This window comes from Elaeis guineensis, chromosome 2 (genome assembly GCF_000442705.2).
Source record: "Elaeis guineensis isolate ETL-2024a chromosome 2, EG11, whole genome shotgun sequence".
Classification (NCBI taxonomy): domain Eukaryota; kingdom Viridiplantae; phylum Streptophyta; class Magnoliopsida; order Arecales; family Arecaceae; genus Elaeis; species Elaeis guineensis.
In genome coordinates, this window is record NC_025994.2 from 100,936,123 (window position 1) to 100,961,717 (window position 25,595).

General features: G+C 37.6%; 2 protein-coding genes across 3 annotated transcripts; both read right to left on the reverse strand.

Annotated features, from left to right (window-relative positions):
- Positions 1–5,698: 5,698 nt before the first annotated feature.
- Positions 5,699–7,282, reverse strand: LOC105049816 (uncharacterized). The gene is made up of 3 exons (XM_010929579.4): positions 6,516–7,282; positions 6,324–6,419; positions 5,699–6,182 (listed from the first exon to the last, which is right to left on the reverse strand). The coding sequence occupies exons 1-3, from the start codon at positions 7,134–7,136 to the stop codon at positions 5,961–5,963; spliced, it is 939 nt and encodes a 312-aa protein (XP_010927881.1). The 5' UTR covers positions 7,137–7,282; the 3' UTR covers positions 5,699–5,960.
- Positions 7,283–11,571: 4,289 nt separating this feature from the next.
- On the reverse strand, positions 11,572–20,928 carry LOC105049825 (tRNA (guanine(37)-N(1))-methyltransferase 1). Of its 2 annotated transcripts, none has more exons than XM_010929588.3 (9): positions 20,019–20,925; positions 18,755–18,853; positions 18,494–18,613; positions 18,201–18,367; positions 16,677–16,747; positions 14,180–14,322; positions 13,369–13,480; positions 12,206–12,318; positions 11,572–12,103 (listed from the first exon to the last, which is right to left on the reverse strand). In XM_010929588.3, the coding sequence occupies exons 1-9, from the start codon at positions 20,844–20,846 to the stop codon at positions 11,963–11,965; spliced, it is 1,794 nt and encodes a 597-aa protein (XP_010927890.1). In that variant the 5' UTR covers positions 20,847–20,925; the 3' UTR covers positions 11,572–11,962. The 2 variants fall into 2 exon arrangements, 1 of the variants encoding a protein (XP_010927890.1); XR_832895.3 differs by having other exon boundaries at positions 11,892–12,103; positions 13,350–13,480; positions 20,019–20,928.
- Positions 20,929–25,595: the final 4,667 nt, after the last annotated feature.

The following is a 25,595-nucleotide window of genomic DNA, read 5'->3' on the forward strand; positions in this document are numbered from 1 at the left end:
GAGTCAAGGGAGACTCTGATTTATATAGGAGGATATCATCCTTCCCATGTGAGGTGTCTTTTAAGGGATAAAACCGTGAAGCTTTAAATGACTAAGATCCACTGAAGCCTAAAGATGGTCATAAATCAAAGCGGATAATACCTCATATACCGAGCCATGAGCTATTGATTGTAATATTAGTACTAGAGGAAGGGCGTCATCCTCAATAGACTGTGGGGCTCCTTTTACCTAAACACCACTCTGTGGAAGTACACAAACACGGTCTGTGGAGTACACAGATTTTTCTCTTAACTGGGGGGACAAACCAATTTTCTCTTAACTGGGGGGACAAACCGTGTACACAGATTTCCCCTTAACTGGGGGGACTATGTTGTTCCCCCTTAATTGGGGGACGTCATCCTCAATAAACTGTGAGGCTTCTTTTATCTAAACACCATTCTGTGAGAGTACACAGACACGGTCTATGGAGTACACAGATTCTTCCTTAACTGGGGGGGCTATATTGTTCCCCTTTAATTGGGGGGACTCTGATTTATAGAAGAGAGGATCATTCTTCTCACGTGAAGCGTCTTTTAAGAGGCAAAATCATAAGCCTCTAAATGATCAAGATCCACTGGAGCCTAAAGATAGTCATGAGTCAAAGCGGACAATATCTCACGTGCCGAGTCATGAGCCATTGACTGCAACAGATTCTAATGGTATACCGACTTAAGATCGAGATAGATCAAATTATAAAGTAGAAGATTCAAAATAATCCAGAAACCAAATAAGTTAAGCCAAATTTGAATTTAGTAAATCCAGTTCTGATCCAAAAAATAGAATGATACTAATTTTAAAATCCAACTCGGCCTATGGATATGTTAAAATGAATTGGATCGAGTTTAAGAGGATCGGGCTGAATTTGGTCATGGATCAACTAGATGTATTTACAATCTTACCAATGAGCCTTTGTAAATAAATTCCTACATTTCAAAAATTATTTATTAATTATATTCAATGGATGTGCCACAGTGGTTATCGAGCATGAACTCATGCGGGCTTTTTTTTGCCATCCTAGGTTCAAATCCTACTAAGGCTGAGCAAGTAATCGAAACTCAAAGAAATCGATCCAATAAACATCAATTTCGGTCGGTTGAAAGATATAAATCAGATGAAATCGAGTTGGAATTTATAAAAAATTGATTATTACAGTCGGATTTAGTTTTTATACTTTTAACTCATATGAAATCGAATCCAATCAATATAGTATTCCACAAACTCATTTTCATTTTAGGACAGCATCGTTTCCACTTCAATACTTTATTCTAAAAATACCGCATCATCTATTTAGATTCATAAAAATATTAATATTAAATTATTGATGAAAGTACATTAATTTAAGATAATTTTAAAGCGAAATCTTTCGGATGTTGTTACTTTTACAGATAAGTAAATCTTTTCTTTTTCTGTTTTATTTTGTATATGTTCAAAAATAAGCTCAAAATTTATAATTTATAAAGTTTAGATATTTTTTGTATTAAATTGATAAAAAAAATAAATAAATTTAAGTTGGTCAATATTGGACTTAAAACTAATATTGAGTCAACATTGAAGTCCAAACCCACACAATCCATCCGAACCCGCTATAAACCGTTCACTTTAATTTCAAACGATTTATACATGATAAATGGTCGGCAACGGTTTGAATTTTCTTCAATCCGATTGAATTTGGTCTGATGAAATTTTTTTTCAACTCAACCGAATCCGATCCGTGCTCAACCCTAAATCCTACCGTCAAAAAAAAAAAAAAAAAAAAGGTAAGGCTATTCCTCCCGTGGAAAGCTTTATTTATTATTGTGGAAATTTCTATTATCCAGTTCCTTTTAGTTTAGTTTAGTTTAGTTTTATTTTATTTTATTTTATTTTATTTTTTTTGACACAAGACACTGGAGAAGCCTCCGGTATTTCTCAATTCTCAATTGAAGATTACAAGAAAAACAAATTAATCCTAGCATGAAAGATTTCATAGGTAATTTGACGAGGGAAATGTCTTGTGTCTCCAAAAGCTTTAAACCATGTTTTCGAAAAAAAAAAAAATCACCGAGCAAAACACTTCTGATTTCACCTCACCATGAGGCAAACGAAGAACCAGTAGCAGATTTTGGACATAGCAGGTCTTATTAACAACAATAAGTGATAGATTTTTCCTTTTCTTTTTCAGGTTCTAACCCCAGATCTTATCCTATATCCACACCTTTGATTCCCCTGAACTAAAAATCCGGTCCAAGGATATAGTCTGAACCTAATGCTCGCAAAACCAAGTTGCAGAGAACCAGCTATCGGAAGGAGGGTTGACATCCTTGAGAATTGAATCCCCGTACCATCTAAACTAAAGTTCGGTGGTTGAGGTGGAACTCAGAAACTCGTACTTTGTAATGTCTACGTGGTTCCACTAGTCATGAGTATCCAAGGGCACGCAGCAGATTTGCACCCACCCAGTCAGATCCTATTGGTGATGTTAAGTTGGGCTCCAAAGCTAATCATCTTAGACCACAAATTGTATTGCATGATTATGATCTTCGATGATTTTGAATAAAATAGATGACCCGTAGTTGCTTGGATTAAGTTTTTTTTTTTCGTTAGCAAGAGTGCAGGGTTGTTAATTTAAATACTAAACTTAGGATAGCCTACATTACAATGAATATACATCGATGAACCTAATTTTTTCCAATTGCTTGGGATATATTCTTTTAGCTCCTAGATCTACTTTGGCCGAAAATTAGTTCCTTTCTGCAGACTGCAAGTAAGAACCAACGTATTTCCGCTAGCCATCCTCATTCTGTAGTTAAGTTCTTGCCCATTTCTTATATCATCTCCATAGATTAGCTTCTTAAGGTCCTTAGATGGGCATACAGTAATTGTCTTGGTTGGCAACAACCTTGCTCTAAAACATATCCAGGAACAACAATAATGCCATGTTCAAAATTGAAGACTAGCCTCACCATCAATTCGGTCTGGATTGAGTTCTGGCCCATCACAAGCTAGCCCATTAACCACTGGAACTCGCTTATGAAACTTGTCGAAGCCTAGCCTGTGCTAACCACCATGTATGTTCACAACAATTGTAATGATCTTTTTATTGGGTACAGTACAGCAATTACGGTGTTTTTTAGGAATCTATACCTGCTAATGAGCCTAAAATGTTTTAGATTGATGTTTTTTTTTTTAGATAGACTCACTATAGCATCAGGAGGAACAACCATAACATGGATCAGTGGTCACATAAACCCATCTTGAAATATATTTATTAAAGTAACGGAGATAAATATAGCATCAATTAATATCACTATATAATAATATTTATCTGCATAGCTGCCGCTGACGTGGTTGCAAATGCATAAATGCTATAACCGCTGAGATGAATTGAAGCGATACTATGAGTCCATTATCTATGTCATTATCAAGATAAGGATTAGAAAGGGAGGTCCTGAAATCAGAATGTATCTTTGTCCACTGAGGTATTGTTTTTCTTTTCTCTTGTTCTTTTTGGTGGTTGTTGTTGTGGTGGTGGCGGTGGTGATGGTGGTGGAGTGCTTTCCGGATCAAAAGAGCTCGCAATGCTTGCTTTAAGATCTATGCAGAAAGATAAAACCCGAAATCATTTATATATCACAACTACCACGACCATCAGCATTGAGGTCATAGAGGCAAAATCTATGAATATCCGCTTCTTTAAATTGCCCCTGCTTATCAGCTGTTTGACATTTAAAAATTTCCACTAATAAGTTATTCCTGATCTAGCTACCATGTAACCAAAAACTAGATGAACACCCAAGTGCAAGATATGCTTAAAGAGCTCGAGTTAACATCTGGAAACTTTGAAGTTAATTCAAAGACAGCTTGAATAAGTTGATTTGGTCAAAGCTGAAAGGTCTAGCGACAGTCTGCGGATGTCTGCCATGGTGATAAAATGTGCACTCCTGCCAACGTACGGAGAGGTCATTCTCTAGTTTTAGGGTGATTAGTAAAATCTAAATGGCTTCTAGCTGATGGTTTCAGCCCACCTTAATCTCTTCCTTCCCACCAGTTTTCAACATCTGACAGTTCCTCCGAGACTTTATTCTACCACTTCCTCGTACCCTCCACATTACTTGCTCGTATACATCTAGCATGAGTAGTAGGAATATTTTAAGTAGTCCCTTTGATTCTATATAATATTTTCTATCACAGAACAAATGATAAAGATAGATGTAGATGTATATTTAGTCTTACATTTATTATTCATTAAAAAAATTTTAAATATTTATATAAAATTAAAAATTTTAAATTATATTTTTCAACTAATTTTTTTGGATAATATTTTAGATTATTATAAATGATATTAGAGTCAGCTCAGCCTATGATCCATGTGGACTAAAAGACATTATAACACGAGATTGATCATAAATAAGTTGTGAATTTGGATCCTTAAATTAGTGATGACTCTAATACTTAAATATAGGAAAGTTCGTGAGGACTTATACAAATATATATTTAATTTTAAATTAATTATTTATTAAGAAGATTTTGGATATATATTTGTATAAGACGAAAGAATTCAAATAACATCTTCTCTCTATTTATTTATTTATTTATCTATTTTTGATGAGGGCGTGGGATGTTAGGCAAATCCATCAAAAATTCTTGGAAGCCCTATATCGTACATCATACTCCGTCTCAATAGCTATGTTTTGTCCATTTAGCTGGAATCTAATTGCAACATCCAAACCGTTTGATGTAAATTCAAGGCAAGAACAGAGACATCCTCGCAAACTCATTAAAAAAAGGAGGCAAAATTCTAGTCACGCCATACTGCACCATGGTCGGAGCTACCAGGAGCATCTCTCTCTCACACCCGGACCAAACTGACTCGTCGTCGCCCAAAAAAACCACGCAGGCACACACACGCTCACAGAGAGAGAGAGAGAGAAAACGAGTGTGTGGAGCTTGTACTGCTCTAAAGAAATGCTATTTATTCCAACTTTCATCCAGGAAGCTCCGATACCCTCCGTACCCCCTCCAACAGAGAGAGAGAGTGCGTGGAGCTTGTACTGCTCTAAAGAAATGCTATTTATTCCAACTTTCATCCAGGAAGCTCCGATACCCTCCGTACCCCCTCCAACTCACACACATTATTCGCTCTCTCTCGCTCTCTCTCTCTCTCTCTCTCCGTCCCACACCCTTTCCATCCACCTCTTAGGCTTAAAATGAGGCGAACCTAGAGAATGCTTCACCCGTTTCTCAGTTGCATCAAACCATTCAAGCATCAAAAGATTCTGGAAACCTCCTGCAAATGCCCAAAACCCATTGCAATAACACGTACCATCGAGTAGCTCGTTCTAAAGAAGATTGTAGCATTATAGGAAGCACAGCCTCTCCCCAAAGAAGCCCTCACCTTTGCCCTCTTTCTTTCCCCTCACCGAAAAGCCACAGTCACCCATCATGGAAACTACCAGTCTGGTATTACTCTTTTACAGCCCCCGGAAGGGCGGTTATCGAATCGGTAGCATCACCGCGAGTGTGAAAAGTACCAACCTATCGTTTTTGGATGCCGCGTTCACCCAACCTGTCAGTTAATTGAAGAGGAAACCAAAGTAAACTCCGGTTAGTTTTATTACCGTCTGTTATTAGTACAGCTTTATGTTAATAACCGTGTCCTGGGACTCGAGTTGGATTCACTCCATTCGTACCTCTCTCTCTTTACGTCTTTCTTCTCCTGTACGGCTCTCCTCCTAGGTCTTCTATTTTCTGCCGCTTCTAATTAATCACTTCATAAACATAATTAAGCAAATGGAAATCAAAACCCACTAACATTAATCACAGAGACCAAAGAGAAGCAGAGTTGGGATTCAGAAAAAAAAAAAAAAAAACAAACAAAAACAAAACAACAGCAACAACAAGAACAAGAAGAAGAAGTTGGAGAAGAGAAGAGAAGGGCTCTTTTAGACGGAGAGCTTAAGAGAGAGGTCGATGAAACTAGGAGAAGCGGCGGCGGAGGAAGAGGAGGAGGAGAAGGCATCTCCGGCCCCCCGATTACCGAACTCGGAATGTCCCACGGACGCGCTCCGGCTCTGGGGGAAGAAGTCGAACTCCTTGATCGTCTCACTGCTCTCCATCATCGCTTTCCCCCTTCTCGGCCCGCATCCATACAAGCCCTGCGATTCCTACATTCCAAGAAGAGAGCAAGAAATTCATCAAAAAAAAAAAAGAGAGAGAGCAAGAAATTAACGAAACATAGCGAACAAAGGGAATGCATTAATGGAACAGTAGATTGGAAGTTGTGTTTTTCGAGGACAAAGGATCACCTGATCAACGGCCATAGCGGCGGCCAGATCCATCTCGAAGTAATCCACGCCGTTGTTTCCGCTAAACCCTGGATTGTCGCCGAACAGGCGCTTCTTCTGCAGGATATTGTACCACCATCGAGATACGTCAAGAATGGCAGAGAAAGATGGAAACCCTAATGTAGATTAGAGTTGAGAACAAGAGGAGCTCACCCTGGCACAGAACTCGCACTGATCGGAGAAGCACTGCATCTTTTGGTTTGAAGGGGGCTCTGGAAATGGACTCCCGACCTGGAACCGGCCCTCCCCACCTGCCATCCCCATCCGGTACCGATCTAACGAGTACTGCTCGTGGAGCACCGATCGGACGGTGGAGGCGGCGGCGCCGTCGTACCCTGCCAGTCCCGGGCTTGCCGGCCGGCACTGCTGGATGTAGCACATCCCCCTCGCCTGCACCCAACCACTGCCGTAGGCGGCGACCCCGGCAGGGGCTGGAGGCGGGGCGGGGGCGCCGTAGGCGCCGAGAGGGGCGACGGCGGGCGAGTAATCGTAGACGGGAAGCTGGCCCGGGAATGAATGGACCTCGCGGGAGGGGCGCTCCTGGAGGCGGAGGCGCTCGAGCTGGGCTACGCCGAGGCCTCGCTGAGGGGGTCTCTTGGGGGCCGCCGCCTTGGAGGCCTTCTTCGGCTTCGGCCTCGCTAGGGAGGACTCTTTGGCCGCCGGATCCGGCGGGGGCGGGAGTCCATTCTGCGCGGCGCTGCCGTCGTTTCTGTCCTCCTGGGAGGAGGAGGAGGCAGCAGCGGAGGACCAGAGGAGGAATGCCGGAGTCGCCATTGAAGAAATAAACAAAGAGGAGAGAGAGGAATGTGGGGTGGGGGAGTATTTATAGGAAAGGGGGAGCGAGAAGAACTTAGGGTTTGGATTTGTTTAACGGGGAGTCGGACATGCTGGACGTCGCTCCTCTTTAGAGAGGAGAGAGAGAGAGAGAGGGAGGGAGAGAGTGGGTGAGAGAGATCCAAAAGAGAAGCGCATTTGAGGCCGTGGAAGGTTGTGGTCCCAGAGAGAGAGACTGGCACGTGTCCGGAAAGTGGGAGAAGGCTGCACATACGGCCTCCTGCTGGTGGCGGGCGTGGTCGGAACCCTCCTGCCAAGTGGGCCTCCACTGTCTTTAGCCACTCTCCGTGTCTCCCTCTCTCCTAAATCCCTTCGTGTGGGGTCCAATACATTTCCGGCTAACGCCGTTATTTATCACAACGCCCGTCTTTGGAACGGTTAGATTTTCAGTTGTAACAGAATTAATAGTATTTTTTAAAATAACGATAGATATATGCATTATGATTTATAATGACCGTTGTTAGCCATTAATCATGCGAAGTGATAAGCAACAGGACAAAAGAAAAAGTTTATCTCCATATAAAGCTATGTACAGGTAAGTTGCTATCTGATTGGGTGTGCACCTCTTGAATGACCATGTGGATTCTAGTTTGACTAGCTATAAAATACAACAACGGTGCAAAAGTGTAGCCACCCTTTTGAATAAATAATGACTCTATTTGATTATATTACTATTCATAGATTTGTGTATTATATTTAAATTATATAAAAATTTTATATGAAAATATACTTTACAAGGTTAACAAGCTAATTCAAAGTAGGCATTTGAATAATATTTTTGTGGGGTATTTCATTGTGATGTGCATTATGGCTATGCGACATGCATTCAAAATTTAGTCATTGCTTTATTAATGTAACCATCATACAATATTTTAAACTCAATATTTATGACATTAAAAGAATACATTTTCTAAATATTCTCCGTATGTATTCAAAATGCAGGCATGCAAACAATAGTGATACCATAGGATATTATTAAATTATCATTGTCATTTATTGTTTCTACTCTAAGAACTAATAATGTTTGTTATAGTTACTTGCCTTGCACACATGAAAATTTAACCTAAGATTGCACTGGATAGATAATACCTTCTTTTGTAATTATGAATGCAGGTGTTGAGTGGTGCTATTATTAATAAATATTAGTGATTTTCCTACTCATCTTTGGATATTTGATGGATGGTAACATGATGCAAATATTATTTTGTCTGGATTAATTTTGATAACATAATCTTGGTTTGATATGTTATAATTATTTCTTTCTTGTTTTAGAACTTATGTGGATAAGTACATTTATTGGAAAATGTGTATAAATACAAGAGTAGAGGAAGGTGAAAATTTGATTCTAAAGGGAAATTGTAAAGGGCGACGACAGAGAGCTTGTGAGTTGAAGGAAAATGGGTATCGATGATATATGCACTCACGGAGTTATCGGGGATACCACAACTGCAGTGGCCGTTATAGCTAACAGTGGTTAAGGACGTCGTTTTATGCCGCAGGAAATCCTCTAGCATTCTTGAATCAGGGCCTCCTGGTGCCAACTTGTACATAGCATCAGTGGTATCCTTGAACTGGCCAATAGAAGGAAGATTGATGATGAGCAGTAATAGCCATCCGATGGTCACTAGTAAAAGTAGGGGCTATGAAACTAGCGTATATTAAAGTAGGTTCATGGGAAGAGAGTGAGCCCTATATCTGGACACAAAAAGATCTGTTCGATGTAATAAGATTATGGCACTAATACGATAGTTATTATACTGGAAAAAGAAAGATAGGTCCTATTTCTTCCGAGATTTTGTTATTGTTAGGTTGGCGTTATTTTGGGAAAGCGGTAGTAGTTCCCCCCCCAAGATAAGACGGCTAGATTCCTTTGGTTCAGGAAACCGCGTCGCTGGATTCGTAGGCTCCCCATAAAAGAGAGAGAGCCGTGAACTTCTGCCGCGTGGTAAGACAGGGGTGGGGTTAAATGTTCCGCGTCGGCTACAAATACTGGGTTCAATTCGGTGGTCCACATGTCGGGTCTAGGAATGACGTGGCAGGGTCTGAATGGGACCACTGCTGGAAGCTGCGTCGTACGAGGAGAGGGTGATATTTCGGGTACGGACGGTGGCGGCTGGCAAAAGCGACGGGAAAAAAACCGGCACGCGTCCAGCTAGAAAAGAAGGATTTTTTGAAAAGAAAAAATGAACAAGGGACGCTGAAATTTTGATAGTTTTATTAGCTGGATATATTTATTTTAATTGAAATCTTTACTATTAATAATATTATTATAAATATGTTATTTTCTTACCCGCATGGGAGCAGACATGGTGAGTATGGAGGGACTGTGGAGGGGGATCGTGCCACTAAGAGAAATGATTGGTGGCGAAGGACGTCAGAATCTGTGGATGGGCCCCACAAAACGGCACGAAGCGAAGAAAAATAAAAAAAAAAAGGCAGCAGCAGCTGCCTCCGACTACCACTCTTCCAGCCTTTTGGTTTGTGCGAACTGTCCTCCTCATCAGCCCTGCTAAGGCTGCTATGGCATGAAGACGTGCTGAACTATCATTCACTACCGAGAATGCCCCTACACGCACCTTCCTTAACGTTTTTTTTTAAAAAAAAAAAGACAAGAAAATATTGTGATTCAATTTATGTGAGTAATTAGATTATGTTTTGTTGATACAGTCCACAATACATTATGGCTTAACGTTATCCTATTGTTTTTTTTTTTCTTTGGTGAAAACCCCTACCCTAAGTTTAAGGCTATGGCCAAGATCTGATCCTACTTATCTTAAATTATTTTTTTATTTCAAAATTTTAAAAAAATAAATAAATAGATAGATATATATACAGACACGTGCGCACGCATGCGCACACATACATGAGCACCCATATATATATATATATATATATATATATATATATATATATATATATATATATGGGGGGAAGGTACAATTTTTTTATAGATACATCTAAAAAATTTAAAAAATTAAATATCCTTAAGAGACCAGTAATTAAAATTTTTTAACTTTTGCAGTGGTTCTGGAGGCTGTTTTTCTTTTTTTTTTTTTTAAATACAGTTCAGAGGTTAAAACTTTATTATGACATGCATCTTTTATGAAAGTTGCTATTTAATAAGCCCAAACCCTGCGCAAAAGTTAAAAAAGATTGACAAATGACCATAGAAATTGTTCAATATGATAAAGAAGATGGACTTCACAGCAAAAATTGGATCTTATGAAAAGGCACAAAAAAGCAAGCACCATTTCTATGTCCAATTAATTCCTCCTTGCTGTCTTATTATCGCCACTTGCACCCGATGATGAAAGAAGCAAAACAGAGAACTAGTTGTTCATTTCCACATGCATACCACCACAAGCAAATTTGCATCGTCATTCATAAAATTCTATTCTGGCTTGAAGGCTCATCTTGGAGAAAGACGGTGGTCGGACATGCATCCGTCTTATGTCGACCTTCCCATGAAAGGCTCATACACATCTACGTGAGAGATGATGGCAGGAAGGAGCAGTTCAGTAATTTCAAGTGAGTACCATGGCATCCAGATCTAGCACCTTCTTGGATGCGCAAAATGGAGATAAAAGAGAGAGAAAATCCAACCTGGTGGTGGAGGTGGGGTGGAAACGAGGACAACAACTTTTGTTTCCTTTGAGTTCTATGAAAAGTTGGAGGGAATAGGGAGGGGACCAGCTCCATAATAGTCCATAAAGGGACAAAGGGCTCAAAAGGGGAAGTGGCAAAAAGAAGCTAAAGTAGGACGAAAGGAAAGGAAGAAGAGAAACGGCCTCCACTGAAAAGGATGCTGCAAATAGAATGGAGGATGGTAGGCTTTTTTAAAAGAGCCCAACAAAATCAGGAAAGTGGGGTCAGAGAGGAGGAGAAGATCGGTTGTATCTGAACTGAGATACGCGGCCAATAGAAAAAAATAATGGTCTACAGTGAGAGAAAGCAGATGAGGAGAGGGTAGGAAGGCCCCCTTGCTGTCCACAGATAAACCATTGCTATAAGGATGTAACGGCCCTCAACAATAATTATAAAAACACATATAACAATGACAATATCAGAAGCAATAAGTATGCGAGTTACACACTTACTTTTCCAGTACCAGGAGTCTTTATTATGGAACAGTGTCGGTTCTTTTAATGCAGATCCTACGATTGGAGGCAACCTGATGTCTCACAAAACTGAACCAAAGCACAAAAGTCAAGATAGATGATTACTAGGATCAACCCAAAATGCAAGATTATGAAATTATGCTTCAGGTCGAAAGCTAGTAATCAAGAAAGTAAACACGCATTAATTCCACCACCTCGATTTTTAACTTTCTGAAATGCTTTGGCTTGTTGATCTCCAATGTGACCATTTAATATCATACACGCAACCATCATAAATTCATGTCATTGATGCCAAATATTATTTGACAGCAGCTCAAAGGCTTCTTACAAGCGAGCAGCAAGATATGCTCGTCACATTTATGAAAAAGAAACCAGCAAAATTTTCTTGCTAGCTGAAGGAGAGGGGGGAAACCTCTCCTGCCCATTTCCCGTCATCACCTTGCCGCCTCACAAGTCGGCGAGCCTTCAGGAGGTTGGTTCTGGGTCTAATGATTCAAGCAATATGGACTGGGAAATGTATAGGAATTCCATGAATTGTAAGTGATTATTTCAGACGTGCACCTCCGCAGGAGAACAGTTGCAAGTAACTTATCTGCACCTTTCTTGTTAAAAAAAGAGTATATATCATTACAAAAGAGCAAAGTATCTCTAATGACCAGTTTGCTTTGCCAATGCAACAGTTAGTGGTAGAGTAAATGTTGCACAGAGCATCCATTTCCCAGGTGCAACAAGCCGGACTCTATGCATTTCTATGTCGGCTACTGTCTCGCAAAGTGCCATGTTTATCCGCTGCAAATAGAAAACCATTTTGTATATATTAGGACACAATTTCCACAACGTAATTATTTTTTCAAAAAGACACTTCCTGTTTGTCCAACAACAGGGCCTAACCTGATGAAAGTCATACTCAGGATTTTGGGCCTTGGAGAATCCATATAGGTGAATCTTAGGCAAATTGCAATCGTTCTCCCTCGGTCTCTTCCTGAAGATGCCTCTGAATGCATCTGCAACCATTTTATATTCTTTTAGGCTCGAGAATGGTGCCATGTCCATTCGACGAGCAAAAACATGACACTTCTCCAAAAGAACAATCAACAAATTACAAGCTATAAAGAAGTAAGGAAGCCATCCAGAATTCATTTTGGCTGAAGATTAGATTGTCCATTAAATCAGGGCCTGTTTAGAATTGTTGCTGTTTTTGTGTTTTCGTCTTTTCTACAAATTAATGAAATACCACCTGGAAATTGATGTTGAAGATAGCATTTGTACAAAGCTTCAACTACCCATTTCCTTTATTTTCATTCTTTTCTGAAAGCATAAAATATTTGCTTCCACAAACTTTCAAGATTTTACAAGTGATTTGAATAAACAAGGGATTTCATCATGTCTATTATTCTGTCTAGTTCATTTTTCTTCTTGGTTTTTGCAAACAAAACAGAAAACAGGAGTAATACTAAACAGGACCTTAGTGATAAATTCATGGTACACAGAAAACCAAAACCCCCCAACAGTTTTTTAATCTTCCAATGAGATGTTCAATATAAGTTAAAAAGCAATTAAATTGCAGACAAAAGTTCTCAAATCCACATTAAAATTTCAGCCAATATTGAACAAGTTCTCTGTATATTTAGGTGAATTTGCAACAGGAAGAGAACAATGATAGAGTTTATTCCAAGAGTAATAAAAATAAAATTATGCTGTTTTTCCTACTGTTGCTGCCTGTTATTGCACGTTCTAATGGATAGTAACAGCCTATATAAAACTAATACTTTATCCCTATCCCCCCTCAGCCACGCAGCATGGCAAAACAGAAAACAACTCGACTTGTCAATCAATAGCCATAATATCTGCTATAACAGTAAATAATGATTTCACCAGGAGAAGATGCAAGGCAATAAAGGTGTTATTCAAAACTTAGGCAGTCAATAATCTAATTAAGATGAGGGACATTGGATAGGAAACTATGGAACCTCATTTAGTCAGCAAATACTAAGAGCAATTGAAGCAGAAGCTAATTGAAATTCATGGATATTACAAATTCATATTGAACAAACCAAGGAACTCAGCAGCATCATTCGGCAAATTCATAACCACTTGTGTAATAGGATAAGGCCGTTGGTTAGCAAATATAGCACAAATGAACCTCCTGCCCTCCATGTTAAAAACCTGACAAGGACGGAAACTGACTTATGAGCAAAATAATTTATAATTGTATGCAGTGCTACGTTGCAGCATCAGGAGAATGAAAAGTCACATCTGAATTATGCTCACAAGTAGAAGGAAAACAAATCAAGACAGGAAAAAGAAAAAATTAAGTGCTGCACATGGATCTGCATATGCACATGGATCGATTATTCAATATACTGTCTGTAGAAAAAATTAAGATTAAAATGTTGAACCTGGACTTTCTTCATTCAATTCAATGGCATTTCAATTCCACAGTGAATAAAATGTTACGGGCTACCATGTGCCCCCAATTCATCACACAGTTAAATTATTAAATAAAAAATAGCTGATGAATTCTCTGAAAAGTACTAGACGGTAATGGCAGAAATAATAGTAACATTGTAAATCTGACAAGTACCATCAAAAAAAGGCTATAAATTATGATTGCTCGCCATTACTTTTCATTTGGTCCTATGACACTGGAGACACCAAATATGTTAGACTGTGAAAAACAAAAATTATCATACATTGCATGAGCATGTCATGACTAAAGCATGGTCAATGAAACATAGAAAATTCATCAAGTTGTGCCACATCTTAATGTTGAATATGTGTAAACAAGTCATAATTCACAATAAAACTTTCTCTTGATACTCAATAATCATGATCCATAAAGGCTATTTGGTTAAATCTCCTTACCGAAATTTTTCTCTCAAGCCTGTTGAGAACGATGTTTCTTTCAAGATATTCCACAGCAATGGGGTTTAAATCATTAGCATATACATGTTTCACTTTCTTTGCTGCAGAAATAGCTATTGGCCCAACACCAGAGAAGACATCACCTGTTCATTGAAATCAGACCAGGATCATCCATTTATTGCAATGTGCTTTAAAGGAAACATGATGTCAACATGAGCTTCACCAAACAGCTGAAGCCTAAAATGCAGGTATGATTGACTAAAGTAATTAATGTTATGGCATGGCACGTCAAATGTTTATGGAAAGCAATAAAAAGCAAGCACAAGAACATTTTGAATAATCTGATAAATATTGTTCAATTGGTTGACGATCTTACTTGGAAACTTAGGTAAAAGTCAAAAAATGTTACAGCTTACACATCTAAAACAAGATCTTCATCACCACTGTGGCTAGGCTTCTTATTCTCTAATGACATGAAGCTAGATGTCAACTAAAACAAGCTTCATCAAAGATTGAAATTAATTATGGCCTTATCATACAACTGAAGCACAGAGCTATATATATACATGCACAGTGAAGTTCTGGTCCTTCTGGATAAGCATTGAAAATTGATGCAGTTATAATCACCTGACGAGACTTCATAGATATCGTGCTTTTCACATTTAAATGTTTCCCTCTATTTCAAATCCAGTCTTTCTGCATTGCAAACTTTAAAACATGATGATGGATAATCCATGAGAGACTATCCTTGATTAGATATAGTTATGTTATGAATGGCGCCATGAAGTTTAATTTTTAGTAGATATGAGGTCAAAATAGAAGACTGCAGGGGCTGCCCTTTTGCCATGGATACTCTTGGAACTTTAAGGAGCAAAAATGAAGCTTTTTTCTTTTTCTTTTTCTTTTTCTTTTTTTTTTTTGGGTTACAAACCCAAGTTATACCTATGATGGCAAATAAAAAATGTGGAGTTCAAGTTTTTATTTTTTTAGAATTTCTATTTAGATAATTTTTAGAATTGGTTTTAGAATCCTATTTTAAGTTAAATTGGTGTAAGAGAATCTTATATTAGGTATATGATGGTTGGACACGTCAAGAAATAATTACGATTTGATTATTGGTTATTTTAGGTGTCTTTCCATATAGGATTATGTGCTATTCCCATTTTTTAGAAAATATTTTGGAGATCAATTGCTTGCCTATCAAGAGTCCCAGTTTGCTTGGAAAGCAAGTCATGTAAAGTCTAGAGTTGAATAAACAAGCATTGTATGTGATTTTTTTTTGAATGAATGAAATAATTTCTTTGGGTCATGTTTGATCCTTTGTTATCTTTCTCTCTTTCTATCCCTATTCTCTTCCTCATTTCTTTCTTCTTCTTCCCCTCTTACTGCTACCCTTTATTTCTTCCATGCTTTCAACTTCTTTCTCTTATGTCTTCTTCACTAGATTGTTGGCACTACAGATTGATTTTCTACAATATATTAAATCAGATCTGTGTTAGAATTAGCTATAAACTATTTTACCCTTACTGTCCTGCATCAGAAGTCAAGGAAAAGGAAGAAAGAAAAGAACTGTCCTTTTCTTCTATGATACTTTTTCTTTTTTTATGTTGAGACCCATTTTATGCACAATCACCAAATTCAATTTCATCCATATATAACTTGCAAAAATACTCACAATCTTTTGTTAAAATGATTCAAGAAGGATCAAGCTAAGTGATACTTATAATACTTATCAGTTCTCTACATAATAATGTCAATCCATTTCTGCAGTATGATATCTTGCCTTGCATGAATTCTTTAACATGAATTAGCTGTCAGTGTAGGAAACATACTGACATACATACCAATATTCATATGTGAGTGATTATTCTATTATTCCAGTGACATCAAATACAATCTTAGAGTTTTGTGAAAATGTTGACATATATACCAATATTCATATTTGAGTGATTCTTCTATTGTACTAATGATGTTAAACACAATGTCAGAGATCCATGAAACAAATATCATCTGGCACGACCTTCTGATAGTATCATTCCTGAACAGTAAACCAAAAGATAACTGCAACATATATAAGAAACATATAATGTTCTAAAGAAACATTACACATAGAAATGACATAAGTTTAGCAGAATAAGTGCCATGTATTAGGGACATGCCAGTGCATGGCACAACCGGCATGCGTAGGCATGCACACATTGGCATGCAGCCATGCCATGTCCATGCCAACCAGCACAGTCAGCATTTCAATCCTTGTCCTAAATCTAGAGTTTATATTAAATAAGAACTTTATGGATCAATTGTTTCCAAGCCAAACTTTTTCAGTCTAAACAATGTCAGTGTTTTTGCTTAAACCGTGACAAACATTTAATAAACTACATGTGACTTGAGATATGCCAATCATGCTATACAATGTAAAAATAGGTAGAACAAACAGCAGATGGTTGCAACAACAAACTAATTCAGTAATTTAAATAACAGATAAAAGGAAACTTACAAACCACATCAGAGCTTGTAAAGCCACTTACAACCCTTTGTCTTTCAGTCGCCAATCTGGAATTCCAGTAACTACAAAGAAATGAAAAACACCATTGGATATGTAGTCCAAAAATTTTGAAAAACTTGTCCCAAATCATAGTGAAAAATCCCCTTTCCCTAAAAATGAAACTAAAAATTCTAAACATAAATGGAGTAGAGAAGATTTAGGCACTGACAGGGGAATGATCTAATACAGAAAAGATTGAGGAAGCCCAACCATTTAAGAAAGAAGCATCCTCTACACTCTATTATATTTAGTCAAACCCACCTTGCTCGCCATCAACCAAAGACATAGCAAACTAACAGCTTGATTGGTTAGGGGACATCAAGGTAAGCATTTAAGTCAAAAAGGTTGGCATTGTTACAAAGTCCCATCAAATACATAATCATGTACTTTACATATCGTGATTAGTTCACTTCAATATCTTCCTCCAAAAATGGAATGAAACATTATGAGGCAAACCAAACAACCAGTGTTACCGCTTAACAAGTTCAGATGACCAACAAATATTAACTCTAAGCTGTTCCAGCAGTCATCCAAAAAATCAAAAAAAGGGGAAACAAGAAGCAAAGAAAGAAACAAAAAACACCAACATTTTCTGAGAGACCATCTCATGGGCCCAACCACAGCCAGCACCAGGACCTACTCAGAGCTTAGCTGGTTCCTCTCATCTATCACTAATTTCTCTACTGCTCCATTAATTTTCATTTCACAGAAAGAGTGAGGTGGCCTGTATTAAAAAATTTCACTAAGACAGTAGGATAGAGACCTGCCCGACACCCAAAAGGAGAATAAAAATTTTCACCCACAATTTTAAGAAGGAAGGACTACTAAAAGACAAAAAAGATTAGCAAAAAAAAAAAAAATCCAGACCATCAAGAGAATGATCACCATCAACCCTTCAAGAAAAACAATAAGCTAAGAATACACGAAGAAGAGGCTTGACAAACAAAATAGGAATGCTAGATCCACAAATAAGAGTTGTTGGGAGCAAGAGAGGTTCTGATAAACCAGGCATTGAGCCAAAAACCAGAGATATACACATGCATTTTTGCACATCATCTAATCTAAGCACCTCAGAAAGAAAGGTCCAGAGTGCTTTTTAACATATCAAACAGCCAATTATCATCAGCTTATCCTATTTAAAGATTCAATGATCTCTGCATTTGTTTCTAAATTGTCACTTCAATATCCCATGTTGGTATACATAGCCCTCAACAGCTTAGACACTCCTTAAGAGCGTCATCTTCATTAAACATAAGGAAAAATAAAAGTAAGTGGTCACGAATAAACTCCTTACTTTGTATTGTAAGAATAAAAAAGTCTCTTCATGTGTCAAAAACTGGGATGTCACGCCCCAGATCATGTTCAACCAGTTAGCCCTTGGTCAGGTATCACTTATCAGGTAATCAGCCCCAATTTTTATATTCTTAGAAAAAACGTGATCTATTTTGGTACTTGTACAAGGAAAAGAAAACATACACTGTTGCTAAATCAACTTGAAAACGTATGCCATTCTCAACAACTGTAGTAACAAGAGAATGGTTGCCAGCCAATACTTCAAGCTGCATTGTTCTGTAATCATTTTGAATAGCATCAATCTTGTTAACGACCGTCTGTATCTTTGGCTTGTTCTTATCCAAGACTACCTGAAAGAGTTCAAGAACCTTATCTATTTAGGGAAATGACTGTGAGACAAGGAGCGTTGCTAGGAATATAAACTTTAGATAGATATATCTCTTTAGATAGATATATCTACATTGTTGAAACACAACCTGAGCAATAAGTTTCTTGTACGGCAGGTGCTCATCTCTCAAATTCAAGTGTGCAATATGCCCAACTGTTTCAAAACCTGTTGGAACAACCATATTCTCAGGAAGCAAGTCCTCCAAAAGCTGCAAAAAAATACTAAGTGTAAACAGTTCGCAAGATAAAAAGAACTACATAAAATGAATCTTACAAACAAACCGCAACAAGGAAAAAGGGATTTACAACAAAATATAGGAATCTGGAGGGTAAACAAAGGTGCCACATACCTCATTCATCTGCCAATAGTTATAAAATAATGTCAAATGGCATTGCACAAGTTCATATATTGAAGGCATGCTTTTCCGACTATCACCTAGTAACACAACCTGAAAGGGCAAAAATAAAATATCTATATATTAGCTTTTAAAACATTCAGAAGCGAGAAATATAAGAAAGAAAGTTCTACAATCATGAAAAATAACGAGATAATATGATGCCTCTTTACCCTTCTAACAAGATATTCAGTATACGAAGAAAAAACAAATATGCAAGGTCACAAACAAAGCATGCATCAGTCTTTCCACAATGTGGACCTCTGATATTTCATGTTGACTCTAAATCCAGCAAAATAAAGTATAAAGCAAAACAGCATTTAGTATATTTTAAAAGCACACATGTGAGACAAACTCGGTACCTGATGTCTAGCCCCTTCTCTCTTTTCTTATTATCTCAACACTCGAGATCTTTTCTTGAACAACATACCAAGAGAACATCTAGGCCTACGAGCACATCAACCTTCAGAACCTTTTGCATCCTTCAATGTCGGATAAAGCATCTCTCACTTTGCTCTGGTAATATGTCTAGGCATATTTCTCAAACAGCCACAAGTGAATTTTTTCGAAAATAACCTCCAGTGAGATAAGATCCCATTAAAAACCTATCAGGAGAAAAACTTATCTTCTTTAGTGATGAAGATGAAGTATCCTATCCAAGGTTTACCATACTGGTCGGTACCAAACCGACATGTAGTCTCATACCATACCGACAATTGATATGTCTTGCCATCTCGTACCATACTGCATACCATTACTATAATAGGATGGTACTATTACGGTTCCATTACCGAAACAACGAACTTTGATCCTACCTCCAGCTTATGCATGTACTTCCAGACTTTACAAAGCATGTAACACAGTCCAACTAAGGTAGTTTATGCATCTATTCCCTCTCTTCTTATTCAGATTTCTATTTAACCTTAAAACTTGAAGTTGTACAAGAATCAATAACTTTTATATTGAAGTTGTATAGAACTTTAGAACCTTCATATCCATTTACCTACTGTTTTGTTTCAGTTTTCTGAGGACACATCTATGTTGTCTTAATCTGTTTCTTTATCCAAATTTCACCAGAATGAGTGCTCTATTGAAATAATGTAGGGCCCAAACGAAAAATATTTGGCATTACAAAAATAGGGAAAAAACAGGGAGAAATGGAAAATTGAATTGCTCAAATAAAATCAAATAAAGCAACTCACAAAAGCATCACAGCCACCTTGACAGCCTCTGGGAGCTCATCGATGCCCTTGTTCGCATACCGCTCATCTAACAGCAGCAACCGAGTTGGACCTCTCCACCTCCCAACATGGAAGTCTGCCCCTAGCAAACCCCTCATATCGTCCTCCTCTTCTCCATCCCCTCCACCATCTTCGACCACCTCCAAGAAAGAAAAACCATTCTTTTCCATTCTCTCCTTCGCTTCAATACCCTCCCTCTCCCCGTCCCGCTTCTTCTTTTTCTTTTTCGGCCGCGAGATCTTCGCCAAATTCCTAAACCTAACAAAACCGCGCCAGTTGAAATCCTTCGCGAGCTTCTCCCTGTACATCACCGGGCTCGGGGCAACCACCTCCTCGCCGTCGGAAACCCCATCCACCCGCCGTGCCAGGGAACGGAGCCGATCTCCACCGTCCCCCTCGGCGTCCCTCATAATCCTCTTGAACTCCGGCTCCACATCGTCACCGGAGACCCGCGCGACGTTGCGGACGCGGGGCCAGTTGAGGAGGTGGCCGCGGAGGCGGTTCTCAAGGGCGGCGCACTCCTCCGCTGGCACCCGGAGGGCGGCCACATCGAAGACGCGACCGAAGCTCGCCTTGTCGATCAATGGTCCATCGCCGGAGCCCAGGGAGGGGGGCGACGCCGGGGAGGGCCTCCGGCCTCGGCGGAGGGAGGGGCCGTAGTGGAGTGGCCGGTGGTCCGGATCTAGGGCTAGGGTTAGGGATGCAGAGAGGGCGGAGAAGAGGGAGGGTTTGGGGAGGAAACGGTGCGGGGATGGAAAGGAGAGGGGGAAGCGGGAGTGAGGTCGGAGCGCCGGTAAAGAAAACATCGGCGATAGAGGACTCGGGGAGCCGAGGGAGACCCAAAAGAAATATATAATCTGTCTATATGGCAAAAATATCGTAGAAGTCCATGCGACTGTGCGACATCACTTATTTATGGAACCTCATTCTATAAAATGCCAAATGAAGAGTATTTATAAATCTTAAATTCTTCATTAAGATTGTATTTGGTCGTAGAATATTAACAAAATTTATACCCAATCTTTTATTTCTGTTAAATTATACTTAAATCTCATTTCGTTGTAGAATAAATTATTCTATTTTCGGATGAAGGCATGTCCAAGAATGGTAGATAGACTTATTTATAATGAAAATAGCTACTCCAACGAAGATTTACCTATTCTTGGCATTAAAGCATCTTTATATCTTCATTCTCCTGATAACCCATCTCCATTCTACTACACCACCGATGATCAAAATCTTGTGGCCACAAGTCCTTATCTTATCTTATGGAGAGTTAAAGAGTATACAAATCTGGACGGTTCGGATTTTATCTTTTACATAAAATAATGATTGATCTTCTTTCACGGATTTTGCACGACTTTTTCCCCTTTTGAACATGAGAAAGGAATTAATTTCTTATTCTTTAAATATTTTAAAAATTTTACTATTTAAACATTATTTATTCTTCAATCTTTCTTTCAAGTTTGTCGCTCAAAATAAATTCACTCTTTCTCTCATTGGAAAATTACAATAGTAATTATTTATTTTTGTAATCATGAGTAAAAAGGAAAATCCACCCCACAAAATGAAAATGAAAGATCATTATGATACAATGGATGGGTAAAGTAAGATATCCATAAAGTAAAAGGTAAAATGTTTAATATAAAGGAGAATCATCCATGTATTTATGTAGCTAAGAGCATCACTCGGGAGAGACCCAACCTAATAATATGTTATAAGAAGTGACAAGGGAGCAAAGTTGGCTCCATCAATTTGAATACCTGACTTAAAAAAGAATAAATAAATAAAATATTAAGTTAGACCTTAGATCTAGGCCCAAGCCCAAGAGAGGTGACCAAGGCCCAGGCCCAAGAAAGTTGCAGCAGTTGGGTCCGGAGTTTAGACCCCAACCTTGAGTCAATCCTAAGAAACATTAAATGGTTGTGGATTTTAGGCTGGAGTAATTCTTTGTACACCTCATTCGGTATAGAAAAAAAATATACCGTCCTATTTGATTGGGCCACATGACTTCCAATTTCCAACGTGCATTTAATATCTACAGGTCCCTTTTTTTCGTTCAAAATTTTGAATGATGAAAATATCTTTTTTTTCTAAAAAAATTATGACATACCGTGATTATATTTTGACATTCCGCAGTCAAATTATAACTTTCTACACATAAAATATCAAAGAGGGGTATTTTTTTATTTAAAAAATTTATGAATTTTGAATGATGAAAATATCTTTCTGTCTCTGAAAAAAAAATTACGACATGTTGTATGCAGAAAGTCATAATTTGATCATAGAATGTCATATCATAATATGATCACATGATGTAATAATTTTTTCAGAAAAAGGATGCATTTTTATTATTTAAAATTTTAAACAAAAAAATAGAATTATAAATATTAAATATATTATTAAATTTATATTAAAAAATAGTAACTGTATATTTCAATGTAGTTGAGTGATATATTCTACGTAATTTTATTGCACTGCGGTGGACAATGGCTTTCTCTTTTAGGCTGTTCAACATATCAAAGATCTAAACGCACAGGCAAAGTTGTCGAACACTTAACGGGCCGGGCCAATTTTGCCTGGTGGTTAGGGCAAGGGCGACAATGTTGACTCCAACTCGGCCTGGCCCATAAAAACATGGCTCGTAATTTTGGCCGGTCCTATTCCAACTTTTCCTCATCGGTCAATGCGGCTCTTCAGATACAATTCGAGTTCTCCGTGGTACTACAAGATCTTATTGGCTTTTCTTTTTTTTTTTTTCCTTTCTTCTCCAAAGTGCAACTTAGAAGACTTAATCTCATCTAACGAACATAAAGTCAGAATTCATGCAATTGGAGAACAACTCCAATTCCTTGAGGGTACCCCATGCGTACCACTAGCTAAGACAAAAAATAGGCTTTTTGACATGAAAACACCTTTATTAATGTAACACCATCTCAAGCTGCATTTTGGCGTGAAAGGGGAGAAATTCTCCATGCGGGCATGCACCCTTTTCATAATTCCTTTTTCCCTTGACTTTTTTGGGAATTGTTATAACTAAATAATCAAATAGGATAAAAAGAGTAGTAAATAATGGCTTTAGAAAGCTTGTATCAATGTCTAAATCGAAAGTCAAACATCTTTGAAATTAAACCCTTTAAGAATCTATCATGTACAGAGAAAAAGGGGTTAGATTTCTCTGTTATCTATAAAGTTGCAAGAATTTCTAGCATGCACGCTTCAAAAAGAGTAGTGCAAAGCCAATGAAAGCGACGACATTGACATCCACCACATTAGCTTTTAGATTTCAACTAAAATAATAGTACGATAGCTGTTATTGTGCTTACCATATTATAAACAATGCCTGCTCTAACACCGCCGATACTAACTATTTTATAAACAAATTTGTTAAGGTTGATCTTTTCTGTTTTCTTTTTTTTTTTTTTTGATAAAGATGAAATGGTCTCAAGCCAAAAAAAAATTCATGTGCTTTGGCTAGACTAATTTCTCAAGTTGAGTTGGTCATGACTTCCATGATACCATTATGGGGGAAATGACTATATTTCATACTGGATCAAAGTAAATAGCTGAAGATTTCAGCCTTGTAGTGCAAAATTTTGGATTTTGACTTGAACTAGATCAATGGCAAGATATGTCTCAACCCAAGCCCTTTGATTAAATAAGGAAGGCTTTCGTCCAAATAGTAGACCTAAAATCTTTTCTAACTGAAGACTACTGAACTTATTCATCCAAATACTAGACCTAAATTCTTGTCTAACCCAAAACTACCAAAATTCTAGTGGTGCAGCCTGGGTTGGGCACAACCCTGTTCATTATCTAAGTAGGGTTGGATGGAGCTTTTATAAATTTGGGTTGGATTTGGACTTCCAAACTCTTATCCTACCCTAGCAGATCTAACGGGATATATCAATCAAATAATTGTATATATATTTAAATTTCGTATTTATGTTGCATGCAAGTTACTTATATGTTTCACATCATTATATTGTCAGCTTTATTAAATTACATCAAAGTCTGTCATTAAATTGGTGAATGACCAAGCTCTCCATTCAAAGACTATTAATCTACCAAAAAATATCCCAAATATTTTTTTTAATCTTATATTTTTATTCAATCCAATCTAACCTAATTATTATGGTCCAACTCAATCCCATTGGGCTCGAATTTATCGTCGACCCGGTCCAATCTCTTTGAGTTGCAACCTTACCCAATTCAGACCAATCCTCACTCATGATCAGGTATGTGGGCCTTCAAGGTGCCCCATCATCCATCATTTGGCAGCCCTCATGACAATCTTGGCACTGCTACCTCTGGGATTGATTGAGGCAAATGTTGCAGGCCTTAAATGACAAATTGATACCTTTAGATCATTCAATCTACCCAAAGCTGGTTTCTTAAAATAATAACAATAATAAAGAATGAGTCACAATCCGAAAAAACAAAAGGACACAAAGAATAGAGGATCTCTTTATCCTTTTTCTTTTTTGGTGCCCTCGGAGTGCCATCTAAAGTCGGCTAACAAGAGGCCACCATCCTTGTCCATCACCTCCTAACCACGACAGTGGCGGGGCCCCAAACCATAGAAGTACCATTATTTACAATGGAGCTTTCATCTATTGATTGCAATTTTATCAATCCTATTATTTAATATATCAGTTGTATTTCTTTATCTGATGGTTGGTCAAATAATAAAAAAATATTTTTTTGATATATTATTATGGATTAGATTTATCTTTCTAGTAGCTATCCTTAATTCTTTCATTTTTTGAACTTATTTGATATTTTTTTGATCCAAAAATGAAATACTATTTACCCTATCTTTTATAATCCAGATAGTAAGACATTAAAATTTAGTTAGAGTTATGAAAAAACTATATTATTATTAATTAAATATAATAATATATTATCTTAATTAAAATGTTATGGTGCTTTGCTATAGAATTTAAGCATCCTATCATCAAACTCTAAAATTAAGTGACAAGAAGATTGCCACGTCCACTATTTAGCGGGGAGTGACAAATAAAATTAGATGCAAAATCAAAAAATACTGTACAAAAAGTCTACCATGTTTATGAAAAAATATTCATTGCAATAGTAATGTCACATCAAATTTATCATAATTCAATAAGAACGCCTTTCATCGAATGTTGGTATTTTATTGATTTTCGTAAATGATGCCCTACATTAATTATCGATTTTTGATTTTTGATTGGGTTATAATAATTTGTAATGAATATCTTCATCACCTCTATTCCGGGAGAAAAGAAAGAAAGAAAAAAAAAAAAAAAATGCATTGAGATTTGAAAATAAATAAATAATTAATTAAAGGGTAGTCAATGATTTCACGTAGTTTACAAAGTAGCAGAATTGTTTCTAGTTATGATATTTTGGAAACATTACTTTATGCAAAACAAACTTTAAAAAGTAGGGAGTCTTTGTGATGAAGTTAGGGATGCCGGGAATCAACATCACCTTTTAGAGCCCTGGTACTAATCTCGAAGAAAACTAATATTTTGTTGTATTTGGATGTATGGTTTCTTTGTTGGCGTTGTCAC

Excerpts from the sequence above, each read along its gene's own strand:
- LOC105049816 (XM_010929579.4), bottom strand. The coding sequence starts at position 7,136 with ATGGCGACTCCGGCATTCCTCCTCTGGTCCTCCGCTGCTGCCTCCTCC. Across the intron at positions 6,420-6,515 it reads AGTGCGAGTTCTGTGCCAGG|AAGAAGCGCCTGTTCGGCGA; the intron begins GTGAGCTCCTCT and ends AATATCCTGCAG. Across the intron at positions 6,183-6,323 it reads CCGCTATGGCCGTTGATCAG|GAATCGCAGGGCTTGTATGG; the intron begins GTGATCCTTTGT and ends CTTGGAATGTAG.
- LOC105049825 (XM_010929588.3), bottom strand. The coding sequence starts at position 20,846 with ATGTTTTCTTTACCGGCGCTCCGACCTCACTCCCGCTTCCCCCTCTCC. Across the intron at positions 18,614-18,754 it reads ACTATTGGCAGATGAATGAG|CTTTTGGAGGACTTGCTTCC; the intron begins GTATGTGGCACC and ends ATTTTTTTGCAG. Across the intron at positions 12,104-12,205 it reads CTGAGTATGACTTTCATCAG|CGGATAAACATGGCACTTTG; the intron begins GTTAGGCCCTGT and ends TTCTATTTGCAG.